Source organism: Vanellus vanellus (assembly GCF_965231255.1).
Source record: "Vanellus vanellus genome assembly, chromosome: 3".
NCBI lineage: Eukaryota > Metazoa > Chordata > Aves > Charadriiformes > Charadriidae > Vanellus > Vanellus vanellus.
Genome location: NC_138907.1, coordinates 60,876,626 through 60,896,590, shown reverse-complemented (window position 1 = coordinate 60,896,590; position 19,965 = coordinate 60,876,626). Strand labels below are relative to the sequence as shown.

Here is a 19,965-nt window from a genome sequence, read left to right as displayed (position 1 = left end):
CTGTTCTGCTACAAGACTGGCAATTTCTTCATAGGTTTTTCCTGCCTCTGTTATTGCTCCATTGAGATCAGATTCTCCTAAAAGTAAACATCCGTGTTCAAATTACAGTAAGTCAAATACAGTATAAACCAGCTTATTTTACAATAATAAATGCCTACTTATCATTTTATAACCAGCAGTAATAAAGAAATTAGAAAAATATTAGGTTTTATACTATTAAAGAACAAAAACTCTGAAGATCTTGTAGAGAATGAATGCTAAAAGGGACCACATAAACACTGTACTACCACAGTACTAGTACTATTCACTTCCACATTTCATTATTATATATGTAGTTTAAATATACAGGTATTGCCCCCCCCATGGGGCAACAGGAAGCCTACTGGAATGGGAAGGAAGGGAGAATGAGAAGGGTGACACCAGAAGATAGACTAACAAAGCTGAAGAGACAACTGCTCTTCTGATTTTTAACAAATGATTTTTATACCTGATAAGCAGTAAATTCTCCACGATGCCCTATGGAGCAGTGATGCTCGCCCTAAGCTCTCCAACAGTCCTGGACCATGATTGTTAGAAGGTCAGAGAAGTGAAAGGAGGCCCAACTAACGTGTTTCCTTGCCAACAAGATTTCTGACCCTTTAGGGAACTCTGGGACAATATTTTCAATCTCTGTAACAATCTCGGCTTTTGAGAGTGAGTTTCTAACTTTCATCATCACGTGAAATAGATCAAAGGGCCCCCAAAACTACACTTAAAAATACAGACATCACCACAAATCCTAAGCTAGACAACACCACAAGCGCTCATAACACTGAATTACTAGCAGGACACGGCTATGTGGGACAAAGATGGAAACAAGCCTTACATTCTTGGGTTTTTCATCCCAGTTCACCTTCCCAAAACACCACAGATTTTTTTCCATCCTTGTTAGCTTGTCCAAAGCATGTAGTCAACAATACGAAAAGCAAATTGAGATAGAGAAAGGGGAAGGTAGAATTTGCAGATATCGAATATTAGTTTAAGAAGAAAAGATTTTTCTCATCCTTTCAGACACATCTTGTTATTAGGTTGCAGTTAGTCTTTCACAAACGTTTTGTTTTTATTCTATAGATATTAATCAGTGACTTAACTGAAAATTACTAAACAGTGATTTCATTAATGATTAATTTGAACATTGAAGCACCTTATTTTACTACAACATATGGACTAATCTGTGTTAGATATTTATTAGATAGGATTCCTTCATTTCATAGCATGTCCTAGAGGAAACAAGCTAATGACTCGATGTTGCTTCAGTTCTACCAATCAATTCTTACTTTCCATTAGACTGGTTTCATGAAGCCAAGTGCTTTGAGGGGAAGCTACCGATCCTGAGAACTAGTAAGTTCAGTGACACAAACACTGCTAAAGGAATAGTTGTTTTTCTCCTATTTGAGCCGGTCTGGATAAAATAAAAATAACATGAAACCCCATTGTGAGATCTAAGGGGTACATAATTCAGAAGGTATCTTCACATTGTTTTAAAACAAAAAAATGTCAGGGAGATCAATTTCATCATTTCAGGTAGACTTAAATAATTTCATTATTTCAGAATTCACCATGTCTGCTCAGAAGTAACCTTGAGTAATCTTGAAGTAACTGCTGCTTAGGCAACTGAGTCCTAGATTTTGGAACAAAACATGGTGTGGCTTTAATTAGAGTCAGAAGCCAGGTTGGTCTAGATGTTGCTGTTCATTTCCTAATGCAACTGTTCCTATCTGACCAAAAAGTAAAGGAAGAGTATGTATATTTGAGCAAAAAGGGAAAATGCTTCCTTTCCTTTCTGTGCAGAACTCACTCAGAAGACCTTCACAGACTGGAGCTTCAAAGAATCTAGACAAACCCTCCCAACAGCGATCCTTTTTCATTTGGGGGCAGCAAGGCAGAAAGCCAGCTTGTAGAAGACATAGGGTGCATTAAGAGTTTCTACTACTAGCAGAGGCATTCACTCCTCCAGAAGTAGGGCTAAGGGATACTATATTTAAAAGTTGTTCCAGACAGTGGATCCTGACAATAGGCAGACACACAAGTGGTAGAAGAATATCTGCAGCTCCTCACACTGCATCCTTTTCCTCTACAATCTCTTTTTCAGGTAGTGCCAGGGCAGCCTTAAAGAGTCAGATTTCACCTTTCACCTCTCATCGGCTGCACCCTCCAAGTCCTAATACACATTATCAGCAGTGTCACGCCATGCTCAGTTGGTGGGCAGCAGTGATGAAGACATTTAAAGCAACGTATGCACAGCACTTATTCTCTCTTCCTGGGAACTCAAAATTAAAAAGCAAAGAATCCCATATATTATTAATTCTGAAAAAATACTGTATACCAGTTATTAAAAAGAGCAAAATATACAGAACCAGGACAAATGCATCAGTGGGAAGGGCATTTTCCTCAGCAAGATACTAGGGTGCAATCAGGTACAACTGGGCAAACAGCAAAGAGAAACATCCTTGCCTTGTTCCCAAGCATCATGGGATCTATTTTTCCATACCATTCAAAGATGCTGGAAATCAAATTGAAGCTTTCCTTCGTAAGGTTGATCTGCAGTTTTGCATCCTAGTTTTAAGCCATATTGTTTTTTCCCTTTACCCTGGCAAAAAAATGTGTGTTATAGGTCAAGCAATTTTCAGTCCTTTCTCAAGAATTTTTGCTACAGATTGTATCTTGCTAGAAATGGGTTCAAGTTATGTTAGACGAGGTTTAGATTTGATATTAGGAAAAAATTTTTCACTGAAAGGGTTATTAAACATTGGAATAGGCTGCCCAGGGAGGTGGTGGATTCGCCATCCCTGGAGGTGTTTAAAAAAAAAAAAAAAAAAAAAAAGGTAGACGTGGTACCTGGGGATATGGCTTAGAAGTGGTTTTGTCAGGGTAGGTTAATGGTTGGACTTGATGATCTTAAAGGTCCCTTCCAACCTCAGCGATTCTACGATCCTATGATTTACAGTTTTCTAATCCATGCTAAGAGTACATGACTATGCAAATCCCCTACTTAGTTCTCACATCCAAAAGTAACATTTTAGGTAATATGCTACGCTTCAATTTTAACTAAGCATTCTGTTGAAGTACAGGACAAAGATAAGAACAAACTACAAGGACTATGCCTATTTCCAACGCTTCCAGCAACAGAGAACCCGAGTTTCAGAAGCGTTTGCATTTTAGTACATGGTTTATGGGGCAAAGAGCTTTAAGAGTACAAAGCAAGGGATACATGAGTAGTCAGAGTAAGTACTGGTCAACTAAATGTACTAAGATGGAAAGATTTCAGAAAGCCTCTGTGCTATAATGTTTAAGGTTTTAGAACAGAGCAATTTTGCTATTAAGTCTAAAAAGAAAAAAAAAAAAAGTACATTTGACAAGAGAATCCCAGAGAAAGTGGACTCCATTAGCTCCCTCTGGGATACGAGGAGATATTTTCCAGTTACCTGGAAAACATCAGCAGAACTTAATATATCAAAGCAGGATTAAGTTTGGCCTAAAGACTACATTTTAAGAGAACTTTGAGCAATTGATGCCCTCCTTTTCCCTCCCACAACTCTCATACCAAACATGACAGGCTCTATTTTAGGGCTCCTGAAGGAGAAAGAAAAGTGAAGGACAAGAAAAGGCTACAGTAGCCAACATAATGGTATACTAAAATCTTGTAATAAGTTTTCCATCCCCATATGGAGTTGTTGTTTCATGAAGTAAGTCACACAACAATTCTGTGACAGATATTTTCAAGGCTGCATCTTCTCCCCTTTCTTTTGATATCACAACAAAATGCTACAGCATGTTTTGTCAGTCGGGTCAGCGACCAATGAGATCAAGCTAAACTCCTCTACCACCCCCAACCCACCACAGGTTTATACAGTGAGAGAAAACAAGATTGCAGACTAAAATATAAACCCCCCATAATACACACAGGGAAACAATTTTTTAATAGTTTTTCCAGAATCACGTTTGACATCTAAAGTTCACAGAGGAAAGCATGAAGACCTTTGGCAAAAAATGTAGCATGATGTAATTAAAATATCTTTTGTTAATTAAAGTACAAACGAAGCTATAGAAGTACCTTGGTATCCACTAGTGCTGAAGACCAATGCCAGGCTCTGCAATGCTTTTCCTATCTTCTGGTATTCCTTGGGTAGTGCTGAAAGGTGGAAAAGGATGCAGAAAAGAGGGGAAACAGAAGCAAAAACCCACAAGGGCAAGTGAGACTAAATCTGCAGCATTTCCAAAACTTGATAGAAGCAGGTGTCAAAACCAACTAGGTTTTACATTTCCTTAGTGAAGCATTTATAATCACATTCTTACCCCCTCCCCTGCTACAGATGTTCCAAAACTGGCTAAAGCAATTGCAATCTGGATTTTTGAAAGCCACAAACAGTTGGGGAAACAGTGTGTGACTGCTATAAAAAAAAAAAAAAAAAGAAAAAATAAATCTCCCTGCACTCCTAGTTAAGTCCTCCTATGTATACAGTGAGATTCCCCCCACCCCCACCGAGCAGATTTTGTCCTCCTGGGGGTTGGGGTGGGGGCAGAAGTGCTGCAGTGATATGGAGAATAGATCTCATCAATATTTTAAGAGAGAGGATTATTATACAGACCTATAATACCTAAACTCTCCTCAAATCACGGATTTTATATTCAAAGGCACCAGAAACCAAGATTATCTAGGGATAAAAATTGATGCAAGTATTGGAATAATAAAATTGGGGTTTTATAATCTATTTATTGAAAACCTATGCATAAATTGCTTCTTCACAATGAAGTCAATAAGCTGTGATTTATGAGTGCATTCCTGATTAACACTCTGAATACCACCACCCCAGAGGCCTAAAAAGCAATCTGAAAAGTGAAAGCAATTTTTTACAAGCTACTTATGCTAGCAGAAAAAAAACCAAGTAGATGTGCTTTTTGTTGTCAAACATTTGTATTCAGAGGGTACACTGTCCAAGTAAATATAAGTTTTTTAGTTGCTCTAGCATCCCACACAATCTGATTTTCAAAGAGGAACCCTTCTGTGTGGTAAAAAAAGAGTAACACAGAAACCAAAAATCGAGCCCTCCAAACGGCGTAATTCAATTTATTATCTTTGATCAAGTTCTTGCCCAGAAGTTAGATAATTTATGACAACTGGTATTTCTTATACAACAGGTACCACTCAGGAATACTAGAGTTTGGTTATCAGCCATTAACTTGTTTCACTGAATCCTCAGTGAAAACTTCAGTGAAGAATGTTTGGTTTCTTTTCACTTGCATTTAAGAAGTTTCCACTGTCAGTCATTTTAAATATCATAGAATGGAATGCACTTAACTATTGCCCAGGAAGTGCCAAAAATAATTCTGACTAGGAGCTGGGACTGGAGCTGACAGGGAACTTAAAACCTAAGAGACTACTGAAAATCTTCAGTTTTGCATGTCCTGATTTACCAATTTCCTTTTTCTAGTCAGTATGAATGTCTACAAAGTTAAAAGTAAAAATTTTCAACACAATCACATCTGACTTACTGCATTTATGCTAACTACTTAATAGCTGTAAGTATTAGAAGAGTCATTTCATACCTCAAGCACTAGTGTCATAAGTTTAGGGCAATTTTAGCAGTGAACAAAATACTGAATTTTTGCTGTATGCAGAAGTCACAATCAGCTCTTAACTATGGTGGGTTTGATCATTGCTTCTGTAATTGCCAAGCAATGCTATTTTTCTTGTCTCATCTGAGGGACCTTACTCCTTCCCCTGCCCTCTGCATCCCCTTTGGTATCATTTCCTAGTGAAGTGACATCTGTACAATGTTAGAGCTGTGTCCTGTGTTAGACTATTTTTGACCAGCAGGAGGGCCAGTGACGTGTAGAAGGAAACACTCTTATTCCAAGTGGAGAAACATAAGTAATTTAAAGTTCACATCCTACAGATACTAAGGTCTAATGTAGTCACTACCAGAAGAGACTGGGCTTCTATACTTCCCATTCCCTCTGGTCAGCCCCAGATATTCAACTGCAGTGTTAGATTAGAAAGCAGCAAAGAGATAACTCAGGAGATGTACTTACTCCCATGTCTGGGGACGACATTTTTTTGTGGGAGTTAAAAATAGGGGGGAGAGGGGGAAAGGAAGGGAAAAAATGGAGGAGATTTGAGGAGGCTTATGTGTTAGGTCTTTGGTCGCCAGACACTACAGCCTGCCCTGAAGTGTTTCTTATTGTGATCCTCAGCTGTAGTACCTGCTTCATTTCATTAGCTGCCTTGTGGTGGCCACAAACACTGAACACTGCTGTGGACTAGGAAATTAGAGCCCAGGCAGAGTCATAGGGACTTGGTATGAAGTTCTGCAACCCTAAATATCTGTGGGAAGGAAGAGACAAGATAGGAGAAAAAGAATTGGGCTAAAGATTAAGTTAGAATCAAGCTGGTTTTGGTTTGTTTTTTTTTTTTTTTTCTTTTTTTTTTTCTTTTTATAAGCTCATTTCATCTTTAAATCACTCCTCCTGGCATGCAAGAATCCTAAATAAATAAGGGGTTAATAAAATGCAATCATTTACAATTTCATCAAATAAGACAGGTCTACTTTGCCCATGTCACTAAAATGTAGATAAATGACAAATATGAGAACAGGTCCAACAAGGGATTTAGCTGGATTACTAGAAGTATTTAACTTTTAATGTTTTTTAAACCTATAGGCAGGGACCAGATATTTCTTATGAAAGAAAGAAAATAAAACACAAAAAACTACCCCACGAACAAAACTTGCACAATTTATACTCTAAGACACTGAAAGCAGCCTGAATGACATACAATCCTCATGAAAATTTAGGATTTAATTTAGTTTTAAGATGTGCCTTGGATTATAAACAACAAAAACAAATGACAAAAACAAAACCCAACCCCCCAAAAAACAACCAGAGAAAAGCAACACAGAAATTACTGCTGAGTTCAGAAAGGACACTTACGCCCTGTACACCTCTTCCAGTGCTCTTGTCCCACTGTCAGCAGCTCTTTAACTCCATCATCCATTGCTTTGGTGAACCTACCCACTGCATCACACTTCTGTTCTCTGTGGCATTTGGAAAAAGCCAAACCAAAAAGCAGTTTAAGAGATGCATTACATTAACTTTAAATGCAATACAGAAACATTTAGTAGTGTCAACTAGGTCTTAAAAAAAAAAAAAAAAAAAAGTCAGAGAATAAGTTGATTCCTTGAAGTCTCTGCCATTTCCCTGAATTTCTCTCTTTAGATACAGGCATTTTTCATTCTATTTTTCCCCCTCTGTTAAGCACGTGGTAGTAGGCTATCATTCTTACTATAGTTAGTTACCTTCAAAATAAAAGGCTACTAGTTAAATATCTTCCCCAATGAGATCAAACAGTAATAGAACAGCAAAACCTGATTTGAGGAAAATGCATCCCTAGAGCGCTTAACAAAAATAGGACTCCACATTGACAGGAAATCAGATGTTAGAGCAACAGAAGTAGCAAAATTCATACAACAATGAACAAATAGAAAGAAAATAATTGTTTCAGATATTTTAATAGAAGTTTAAACCAGGTGGATAAAAATTAATATAGCAGTTCTTCTAGGGAAATACATATGCATAACTTTATATTATATTGATAATATCATTGCATTCAGTTGTGTTAGAAAGGAAAAAAAAAATCAGTGATGCTCAAAAGAGAATTCTGAATTAGTATGTGCCTTTTTACCCCTCTTTAATCGTGTTTTCATGCAGCTATCAAAGCCTTCCATTAACATAACATTGCATACACAGCAATGCTCTGTGAACTCTACAAAAGAAAACTAGACGTATATTTTCTAATTTTCAATGAGAATTATGCAAATTGCATCAGATCTTACAAATGCTCTCAGCCAAAGCCTGTATGAGAAAGCTGTCACAGCATGGCAACATATGCGACTTCCCAGAGCTAGGGCAGCAGCTCCAGCTATGGCCCAGCCACCTAGAAGCTCCCACCTCCCCACTGGCACCTCCCTCAGCTGGAAACCCAATCCGAAGAGTTACTTGCACAGAAACAGAACCTAGGCTTTCCAAGAGGCCCTTGTTTTACTCCAGTTTTCCCAGTAGCAAACCATCCTTTTGATTTTCTGTAGTTCATACTTCATGGTATCATGATCACAGAAAGAGTTCATGAACAAGCACAGGGTTACCATCCTTTGATCAAAACCAGGATGACACAGGACTGCCAAAGTACCAGCAAAACTGTTTCAGTAAACGTCGGCTTTTCACAAGAACTTAAGAACTACTGAACAAGCTGGTTTGTCCACTTACAGGAGTAATGGCTTTCAAGACTATGTTCATACACAATTTTAACAGCATCCTGACGCATTCCCAGGCACTGGAACATGGTGTGGATGCCTGAGGTGTTGCAGCCACACATGCAATGCTCAGAGATAGGTCCCCAGAACCACCCCAGGCTGCCAGCCCCGGCCCAGGAGCCAATACCCTCTGGGGAGTGCTCCCCACAGGCTGCTTGCCTGCCTTCACCCTGTTTGAGGACAAACTGCTGGTCATTCCTTGCCAGAGTTCTGTACATAGGGAGCAGAGAGTCTGTGCTATGTAAAAAAATCCTCCCTCTGGTTCACCCCTTCAGCTTTTATACCACTGGGATTTATATAAAACACATCACTTAAGAAAAGTAGTCAAGTTTGAAATCCTCATGTTCAAAGTGGAAGTGACCTAAAAATGTCCATCTTTTTTACTAGTACAGAACTGCCACCACACAACTGTTATATATGCATCTTAATATGCACTGTATCACTTGGATAAAGCCTATGCTGGGATATTTCCAGGTGTAGGAACACTACTGCTTTGCTACCATAAACACTTCTAGCTTATCCAGTTTCAGACACAAAACATTATTCAAGTTTCTATGTTCTACAACAGCAAGCAAAGCATGTCATACATACTACAAGTCTTCCAAGAGAAATTACTAAGCCCAAAGGAGTGAAATAAAGGCTGCAGAGTAAATCCAGTCTTTCACTATGAAGTCCAAAGGTCTACCACCAAGACAACTATACGTAAAAAAGTATATGTATATACAACATATACATATATAAAATAAATATATCTATTTGCACTTCCAGAAGGATATGCCCAAAACGTAGTAACCCATTTAAAATGAAATTTGATCATTTAAGTCACTTTTACTTTTTAATAGCTTTCCATGGATTCCAGATATTAGAATCATACTGTATGTGCATTACATACAAATATTTTACAGAAACACTGTTTTCCTTGATGGTCCACTGACAGTTACCTAAGCTATTGTGAAGTCTAGCACACTTTGGAACTGTTCACAATTGAAGGATTAAAGATTAAAATATACTTCCATAGCAATATAAAACATAACTCCATAGGATCTGCCAGTACTCTATCTTGTCAACTAATTTTGCATAAATCTTTTTAGGATCAGTATTCAGCCACTAAAGTCAAAGAGGCGTCACATGGAGTTCCACCAAGTTTTGGGGGGTTGATATGAAAACTTCATATTCAAACAATTTTTCAGCTTTGCCTTGATGAATACTTCTTCAAATCCATGAATATATGTGCACACTTAATATTCTAGTTTTGTACTAGCTCAGTATCTGTTGTATATCCAGATGCATAATGTCCATGCAAAAAGAAACCATCTTACATTTCTACCATGTCCAAGTCAGGAGCTTCTGGTTCCATTGTAGAAAAGATCAGGACTCCCACAGTTTCATCTTTTTCTGCCTTCCGCTTTCCAGTTTTCCACTCCTTAAGGGAAAAAAAAGAAGAAAAAAAAAAAAAAAGACAAAGTTTGACCACCACTGTTCCTGCATCTTTAAGGGCATGTACTTAGGCAGTGAATGAATCGCTTAGGAGAACAGTTAACCAATAGACTACCCATAAATTAAAACCTTTTAAATGACCATTTCAGTGGGGCCAAGGTTTCTTAAAGCTTTCCCCCTCCTCCTCGTGCACTTTGTTTTCTAGATTCTGGAGTAAACAGACCCTTCTCATATATTACTGAAACAAATACAGTATAGAAGCAATTATATTCAGCTGTTTCTGCACACATGATAGTGCTGATACCAGACGCTACTCAAGAAGATCATGAGACTATTACGCATTTGCCATACTAAGTTCTTAGTGGGAAAAAGGTTAAAAATTCTACATGTATTGCAACATCTGTTCTGTTTCTACCAGTCCATAAGTTAGATACTAAGAACAGCTGACCAGCTAGCACAATAATACAACTCTCCACTGGCCATCCAAGTATCACTTCAGTGGGACTGCTAGTTACTGTGTTATTAAGTCTCTACTTACAGGATCACGGAATAATTCTGGTTGGAAGTGAGCTCAGGAGGTTTGTAGTCCAACCTCCTACTCAAAAAGGGTCAGCTGTGACCTTAGTTACTCAGGGCTTTACCCAGTCTGGTCTTAAAAACCTTCAAGGATTGTTTACTTTTTCAGCAAAATCTATGTGTATTGTATTTAGAAGTACGACTATTTTGAGGAGAAAGCAGCAGAGTTTTCCTGTTTATTTCCTCATCGGTAGATACCCAAATTAGAGCTAGAGCTCAGTCATGAAGAAACCATTATTTACTGAACGTGAAGATATTAAAACCTCTGAAAAAGCGTAAGAAAATGCTTGGGGGGGGATGGGAATAAAAAAGGGCTAGTTACATCAGGCAAGACTGCAGCATAATCCTATTACAACCCATTCCAATGGAAAATTATGTTGTTTTTTGGTTTGGTTTGTTTTGGGGTTTGTTTTTTTTTATGTGTTATTTTATGTGTTTTTTATGTGTTATATGTGTTCCCATTCTGCTGGAGAACAAACTGTCCTTAAAAGACCGGCAACAAAGCCGCTTTAAAGAGCACACCTCTGTTGGAATGGCATATAGCATTTCATACAAGCAACTTCATGCCTCATTTTGATTAATCAGCTAAGTTTCTTAGTAAACCCAGCAGTTTTCAGCTCATCACTACTGCCCCCAGGGAGGCAGACAAACGAGAAGGCTACAAAGCTGAACTCTTAGTTCGAAGAAGGATGGTGCTGGGGAGCAATTTCTCCATCTCAGTCTGTGCGTGAATTTTATTTCCTACCTTTTCATCTCGGAAATTGAGAAATTGCTGGAAAACTTCGCTTTCTGAGACAACAGGATGGCGACACATCCTCGTCATCCAAGCTTGCAGTCTCTCCATACGCATTTTGATAAATTCTTCTTCAAAGCGCCCTGTTATACATTGAACAGCAATTGTTACATTTCTACTTTAGTACCCTCAGCTTTTTTCTTTTTTTTTTTTTAATTAAAATAATCTGCAATTCATCTGGTGAGTTATTAACCATTTAATGACTCAGAATTTACAAGGAGGAAATGGAAACATTATGCTGACATATCAGAAGAACCTTAATTACAGTATATTGGTTACTGATCCTTTTACAGATAGTCGTGAAATACTAAAAATCCATTATACCCACCTGCAATTCAAATAAATAAAAAAAAATAATGAAATTTTGCATGGAAAAATTAGGTATTCAGGTGACCTAAGAGAGAAGCTAGGCACAGGCTTGGAACACAGACATTTTTCTTATACAGTCTAGTAAATCCTTGGCCAATGTAAAGCTCAAAAATGTTGGGCAGAAAAGGAACTACTTACTTTCCAGGGTGTCATGTCCTAGCTAAGAAAGCATTTGAAATTGGATTGTTCAGATATGAACAGCAGATTTAGAAAAGCAATACCACCCATAAACATATTTCTATATAGGTAAGTGAATGTGTTGGAAAAAAACCTCAAAAAATTGTATGTATAAAAGTGGATAGAATACATACATGTAAGACTAACTGTTTTTTTGGTAGTTAAGAGATTTTAACACAAACTATTTAAATAAGTAACCATTTTTTTTTTTTAAACCAGTAGTGCATCATCACTGTGTATTTATAAGAACCTTTTAGTTTTAGCAGAAACTGTGTCTTCTTGAAAGAATCTTTTCCAATAAAAAAAAAAACAAACCATGATGCCGTGTCTCTAAAGCATACAGTGAATAGGATGTATACGGAAGGAATGAGAGATTCCTCCAGCACCCAACTCTCCTAATTTCCATAGCAGCATAGATGACAAGCCTTGAACACATGTACTCTTTCAATATAATTCTACTGTATAGTTACTACGGCAGCAGCTTCACAAAATTGAGGTGGGTTTTTTTGGTGGATTTTTTTTTAATTGCTAATATGGAAACTAGCAAGACTAGCAGGTAAAGAACACAACTAGCGAAAAATGAAGTCTGGATATGGGTATATTTCCTGCAAATTAGCTAGGGAAAAAAACCAAAATCAGCTACTACAGAAAAGACATTATATAACCTGCAGTAATACCTTGTTCCACCCTTCATCTATACCGAAATCTTTGCAGCATTCCTGCCAGCATAAGGAATGCAAGGCAACAGGAACAGTAACATTTGGAAGTTATGTGCTGGTCATTAGGCATATCATCACCAGCAAATCATGATCCTGAGCAAAGTCAGTCTATTTGTAGAGAGTCTTGCTTTTCCAAGACTAATGCACGGAAATACTTTTCTAGACAGTCTTCAGAAAGAAGCTTCCTAAACACAATGAAAAATAAGTATTTTTTCAGAGTTTCCCATAGTGTTTCAAAAAAGAGAGAAAAAGCAGCGTGGTTGGAGCTTTTTTTGTTTGTTTGCACGAAACAAGTTATGCTCTCTCCCAGATTCCAGAAGACTGAAATCCACAGGCAAGGTTTGACTGTGATGACAAACTCTCCAGTCTTTTAAAATACAGTTACATGAAAATCTAGAGATCCCATGAAGTCTTGTGGTTTCCTTTTAGTCCATGTGCACATGTTTAAGCAAAACTACTGGTGAATTCTAAACATGAGATTAAGGGGAGGGAAGGAAGTCGCTTCCCCACTTTTCAGTTTCCTCGGCATTTATCCCAGCATCTGCATCAATGCTTAGCTTTCTTCAAACCCAGCAGAGCTGCTGCATTTTCAGTGATGCCCACAGCCATATGGTTGGCGACATGCCGGCTTTTGTATGTTTGGTTTTGGCTTGTTGTCTTAAAGGCTGTATAAAAATCTTACCAGAAGACAACCAAGTGTAAATAGGCAAGAGTAATGCATTTTCTTCCTATACAGGTGTCTAATTCTTTTGAAGGCAGAACAAAAGACTCCCATAAGCTACAGACAGTTTGGCCAAGCTCAACTGACATCAAACTGGAGCAGAATGCTATAGAAATGAAAGATGTTTTCTAAAGCAAGCGTGAAATTGAGCATCAGGAGAAACAGCTGCAGCCTTTTGCTTGTGAGCAAAAAACCCACCAGTTCGTCAGAGGGTGCTCCCTTTCCTCTGGGAGCTTTGCTTCAAAGCTCTTACAACATAACACATTTACAATCAAATGCAAAAGAAAAAAAACACACTACCACCCCACCCACACACAAACACCCCCCTTGAAAACCATTTCTCCAGACAATCTGCAAATATGGAACGTAAGTTGTTATCTCTTCTCTCCAACAATAAATATTCTCTTCTGTGGTAACTAGGGTTGGGTTTTTTTTGGTTGGTAGGTTTTAATTATTATTTTTTTTGAATCACTGGACTAGATAAGTAAACCTGAGTTCTGAAATGATGCTCTTAGTGCTGATATTTTATTACCAATAGGCCATCACAACTCATCATAAATTTTGAATGGTGAAAGGTTGGGGTTTTTTGATACCTTCTTTAAAATCGTGGGGAAAAAAAAACAGTATAAAATAACTGAGCCTTGTAAAAAAAGAATTCACAACTGGGAATAATTACCTGTTACTTGCTTGTCTGGAAGAGATGGTATTGGAATGGCTAATCCAAATTTAACCAAGAGACGCTCATACAACCAGTCAAAGTGCTTGTATCTGTGGTTGACAGACCGATTAGTGTTCTGTAAGAGAAACAAAACTCTGACATTTGACAAGCATCTACAGATAGGGACATGAAACAAATGTGACCAGAATAGTAAATACGTGAAATGTAAATAAAACTTATGATTCAGAGCCTTGAATCTGTAATTACAGAAGAACCTGAAATGCTAGAACAAAGTAACTCTTTGGGGAAAAAAGCGTGACAACTACCACTTACCCTTACAACCCTGTTACCAAGTCACACAAACTGTATTGTTTATATGTACAAATGACCCATATTTGTGAGAGAGAACATCCTGTTTCAGATACACTTACAGTGCAGGTCAGTTGGTATTCAATGTAGCTCTTGAGACCATACATTTTGGAACCTTTTTTGGGATCTGCCACCACACAGTCAAACGTAGAGGTAGGATAAACCCACATTGGGCCATAATCACCAATCTGTAAGAAATTGCAAACATTTTCTTTAAATATATCATGTTGTACCAGCTGCAAACAAGGACACAAATACTTTCTCTATTCACTTGAAAGTCTCTGTTGATTTCAGCAAGAGCTCGATAGTCAGGAAATAGAGGGGTTTCTCACAGCCAGAGATGATTGATCACAGTTGTGTTTATGTTATTCTGTATTTTACAATTTTTCCCAAATACCAAAGGACTAGTGAATTCTAGGGATTGCTACTTCAACCACATTTCACTAGAACAGCATATATCTAAAAGAGTTTGGGTTTTAGATCAGAAGATGACCTGACCATCATGACTGAATATTGCAAACCTTTATGAATGTAGCTCCTAGGTATTAGATACACTGCCTATTAGTTATCTAGATAGTTTATGCATTTGCTCTGCCTCCTAGTCCCCAAAAGGCTTATTTTCATGATCACAAGTAATGCAGACCCAGCATGAGGAAAAAGAGTATAAAATATATATAAATCAGCACACTTAGAAGAAAGGAGGAGTTAAAACTTGACCCTGAAAAATCCCTCAATGATATGACTCTGAAATGTAGTCTCCACAACTTTAAAATACTTAAATGGTACACAGTTTTATTATGACAGTTCTATTTCTAATTAGAAATATTTCTAATAATGTTCAGTATCAGTTTCTTCCGACCCAAATACATATAGCAACCCTGAGGCTAAAAGTTCATTTAGGGAAAAAGGAAAGGGTGGAGAGGATTGAAATAAAAAAACACCCCAACCAACAACACAAAAAAAACCCCAAAGCAAAAAACCCCAACCCCAAAACAAACCACACCACCCACACACAAAAACTACACACATCCCCAACTTACAATTATGGGAATCTTCTCTTTGGGTTTTGCTAGCTGCTTTGCCAACAGATACTGTTCCATCCCAGGTTTTGCAAATCCAGGAAATCTAGAAGAAAAAGTATAAGTTTATTCTGTATTTTCCTTCCTTTGACATATGCAGAATTACCTGCCACTATAGGAAAAACACCTTAGCGTTTCTCAAGTATAGAAAAGAATTTATGTGGATTACTTAAACAACCAACAATTTGCCCTGAAAAAGCAGAAAGTTTTTAGCTACTGACCTCGAGCTTTTATTTGTGTAATACAGGTCCCTTCTTCCAAGGCAAAGTAGCTAACTTACATCCCCTCTGATGGGCTGCAGAGCACAACAGGGAACACAAAGTAACATCTGCCACTGCCCTGCAGCCCACCCTCCCTTAAGATACACACTCATCACACACTGTTCTGCCATTTCAGATTACGAGAATACAATAATCTGAAAGAGCAACGATCTGCAGATTTATGAGATGCCTCTAAACATGAGTTATGTTAAATAATTTATCCACCAATTAAAAAGAAAACCACACAAAAATGACTGTAACGTCCTTAAAGTCTGTGTAAAAAGCCTTAGAAAAAGCAAATGGTGGTTCTCTTCCTAATTAGGATGATACTTATCTGTCCAAGTACTGTCAACCTACTGCCTGCTTGCAGAGACATGAGAAGTAAAGCAGGACTTACTTCACGGACAAATAATGCTCTTAAATAAGGTATGTTTATGCTGGTTATACTAAATGGGTTTGCAACAAGTAGATGCCACAATGATACAAAGGTACAGTTGCAAAACTGGACGAAGCCTCTGCTGATGAACAAAATCAACTGTCTCTGCATGACTAGTTGTTAATTTTAGTTATCTACCACACAGATTATCACTCAGTAGCTTCTCAGAGTAACAGCAGTTTTAGAATAAACAAATGTTAACTTGTAAAATGAGATTATGCTAATATAACCCTGACAAAGCTTCATGCTATCTTAAGATTTTTATCAAAAAAAAAAAAAAAAAATAAAAATCAAGCTTTCTGTGGCTCAAGAATCAACATGGGTGATGCACAGACACAAAAAAGCACAAGTTTTTCCCCAGTCCCAGCAACTCAAATTGCTCACAAACCCTGGGGCAGCATGTCTGATCAGTCTTGCTGTATGGACAAGCCATCCATCACCTTTCATTTTCACTAAGCACACATAGTGTTAAAGACAGCTAAAGACCAGCAGGTCCAGAAGTTCAGACCTTGCAAAACTCATTTGCCTGTGTAACACTCCCAGAAGTTATACAGCTTTGCCATGTACTTTCAGGCTTTCCTTCAGGATCTGTGTTCTCTGATAACACAGGCAAAATGCTGCACTACAAATCCATCTCCACTGTTAACCCCAAACTGTAATATTTACATTGCATATTACAAGAAGTTTGAATAGTCACACATTTACACATCTTGACAAATTCCAATTCTCTTCAATATATACACATTTGCCCCGCATTTTCCATTACTTGTTAAGTGGTAACTTCATAGCAGCTGCACGAGAATTTCCACGCTGGACCCCCCCAGCTTCTGATGCCTCAGTCTCCTTGTAACCAAGATAAGATGGCGAAGTTGATTTTGGGTCATCCCAGTCATCATCCCAATCATCGTCATCAGCAGCTGCTGAAGTACAGGAGGGGGCAGGCAGGGGTGTAAGGAAAGGAGAAAGTTAAGTATTTCTCTTTAAAAGCAGAAGCAGATACCTCAGCACTCATAGGCACATAATCAACAAGGTAAGTACACTAAAAGCTAGTTCAGGCTTCTGTTTTACAATTCCTCCTCAATTACCACCATCCCCACCAAATACAACCTGCAAAACGCTACACTAGAAATCCATTGAGGGAGAGGAGAAAAATAAAGAAAACAAAAAAGAAGGAAGAGATGCTGGTGTGTTAAGATGAATTCAATAGTGTTCCATATCCATAGCTTCCACATTAGCATTCCCCAGTTAGGAGTGCTCCTCTTAATTTAGGCCTTTACTACAAACAAGTAGAGAAACCTTCTGAAAGGCTAGCCACTTCCTAAAATTACAGTATTTAAGAGACTACCTCTTCACAGTCCTGAGGGCACAAATTCAAGGGTATTTAAGTTCCAGTTATGCAAGCTGAACAACATGCCTGAGAGTAGATCATGTATACAGAAGACTTTGGCTTGCCAGATTTCCATATAAGTTTGAAGTGACTGTTATGGTGAAGCCAATTTATTTTATTTTATTTCAAACCCTATTATTTTAGTGTCCAGTTTACCCACTTGGCAATGTGCTACTAGGAAGCTGGCTTTGTTTTGCTTTTTAAATAAGCCGTATTCTATAGTTAAGAAAGATTAAGCAATTCTTACATCTACTGTCCACCTACTCTAATGCATTCAAAAATAAGAGCATTATTATCACACCTGGTCCTTGATATGCCTGTGGATGACCAAATGCTGCTGCTGCCTCCCAGTTATTTGAAGCACTGTTTCTCTGGCCAGCTGCACTTTCAGGTTTCGTCGTCCAGCTGTCAACAGCATTCCCATTATCCCAGTTCCCAGACTTCCCAACATTCCAGCTGGACCAAGGATCACTGGCATTGTTTGCCTACATTGTATGAAGACAGAAGTAAAGAAAAAAATGCTGAAGAAATGAGCAATGACCGTGTACTTTTGTCTTGAAGTCTTTGATTTCTTCCTGATAGTCTGTGAGTTTGCATTCAGCATTTGTTCAATTTCAGAGCAGCTGCCAATTCTTACATTCCCAGCTACACAGCACTTAAATGCAGTAAGCACCTGGAAAAAACTGATCAGCTTTCCACCAATGTGACACCAATACATACCAATAAGAATGTTACATCTCAGGGAAATTAAACTATTTGTTCCAACAGTGTTAGGAAGCACTCTTAGCCATAATAATTATTTTATACCAACACCGTAAGTATGGTGCATGTGAACTAATTACATAAAGCCATGGACTAATTAGAACATTTAAAACAGGAACTCAAAAGCAAAGGATTAGGTTTTCCCAAATGTTTATTTTATCAAACTCTGATTAATGGCCTTACTAAAAGCAAATCATAAATTGCCCACCCACACCATCACTATTGGTGTGACAGTTAGGGCCAGCAACCTGCTCAGCTTCCCTGTCAGATCTTAATTCAATCATGTCGAAGATGAGGACAGGAAACAAACACCTGCCAGGGAACAGTCTGGCATTTCCCTGTAGACCTGCTCTCTTGGCATAAGCTTCTGGTGAATGTAATCCATGCGCACCCTTCTGCTGATGCTGCTGTGAAGGTGGAAACCTCAGTGAGTGTGTTGAGCAGTCATGTCTCTAACTACTACATCAATTTGTCAAGTTCATCTGTCAGTAAATTGGATTAATAGCTTAGCATCCTGCTCAGCTCTTTTATTTTAACACTACACTTGGAAAAAGCATTGATTAATTAAGTGCAGTCTACTCCACACATGCAGTGCAGAGACTAGCTAGCAGAAAGAAAAAAAAAAAGAAAAAAAAAAAAAAACACCACACAAATCAAAATCCACACACCCAAAGTGGAGGAGGAAGAAGGAAGAAAAGGGGAAGGAAAGCAAACAAAGCCTACAAAGCTTGTCTTGTTCAGCAGAGGGATAAATAGTTTTGTAAAACAAAGTCTCGAAACCTACAGAAGCCAGTGCATTATTTTTATCATGAAGCAGCATATCAAAGAATGTATGCCTAATATAAATTAAACACTATTAGACTATAACATTTATATGAATCATAGAACATTTGCCAGTACCAAAAATTCAGTAAAATTCCCACTAAAAGACAGATTGTTCTCTTCAAAAATGTGGAATATGTTTCTTACACAAATACACAAAAACAGGTACAGCTACTCCACACTCCATTTTTGTTCACCAAAATTCCCTTCTCTTATTTCAGCTTTGAGATACTACTTAGGAATGAGAATTATTGCTTTAGATTTTCCTAAAATAAAGTTGTCTGATAGACAGATTTCACAGACACTATCAAACCTTTAAGACTTGAAAATGCTTTGGACCTGTATTATTGATATCATGTAACACCTCTTCTTTAGGTACAGAATCCCCAGGATCTGGAAATTAAGACCAAGCCCCCAAGTTAGGGGGAAAATCACCATTCAGAAGACTAACTACAGTCAGTAGGTCTCTAGGAACTCATGGCATGAGAGAGACTATGTGGACAGCTTCTATATTGATAGTTTGGGGGATTTGGCTTTGAGGATGAAACTGATGCAAGAACACTGCTCCCTAAGAGAGCGATATCAATGAGGTCTACCTAATTCTTGGATAGTTCATACATAGCACTACTCTCAGCAATTACAAAGAAGTTGCTGGTAGCTTAAGAGGTACCAGCCTGCTCTTCCTATGATGTTCACCTGATACGAGTTTACGTAAAGAGAAAAAAACCATACATGCCATCAGTCAGAGCTTATCATCTTTGCTAATGGAAAACACATACACTGGGGCACAACCACAGGGGAAAGCATGCATGCACCTAACATAACTTAGAGCACCTAGAAAAGAATAGTTTGCATAATATTCATTTGCATACACTTCTGCAATATATGTTGTGCTGATCACTAGCAAATGAAAGCCCAAAAGTGGGATGATTGCCAAAAGGCTGAGTAAAGTTTTCCTCTTCTCTGTAGTTCATGTGAGATCTGGTGCATGAGTGGGTGGCAAAGAAACCTTAAAATTTTCTGCAAAACAAGAGGAAGGCATAAATATTAAC

The 19,965-nt window shown here is 38.0% G+C and overlaps 1 protein-coding gene across 1 annotated transcript in view; it reads right to left on the bottom strand.

Moving 5' to 3' along the window:
• SNX9 (sorting nexin 9) overlaps positions 1-19,965 on the bottom strand; it is a 71,094-nt gene that overhangs the window by 11,217 nt on the left and 39,912 nt on the right. Inside the window, exons 5-14 of the mRNA XM_082480996.1 lie at positions 17,631-17,814; positions 16,709-16,862; positions 15,208-15,292; positions 14,230-14,355; positions 13,817-13,934; positions 11,107-11,237; positions 9,668-9,771; positions 6,970-7,073; positions 4,094-4,171; positions 1-77 (exon numbers count right to left, since the gene is read on the bottom strand). Of these exons, the coding sequence (XP_082337122.1) occupies positions 1-77; positions 4,094-4,171; positions 6,970-7,073; positions 9,668-9,771; positions 11,107-11,237; positions 13,817-13,934; positions 14,230-14,355; positions 15,208-15,292; positions 16,709-16,862; positions 17,631-17,814 (1,161 nt within the window). The remainder of the gene's footprint in view (positions 78-4,093; positions 4,172-6,969; positions 7,074-9,667; positions 9,772-11,106; positions 11,238-13,816; positions 13,935-14,229; positions 14,356-15,207; positions 15,293-16,708; positions 16,863-17,630; positions 17,815-19,965) is intronic.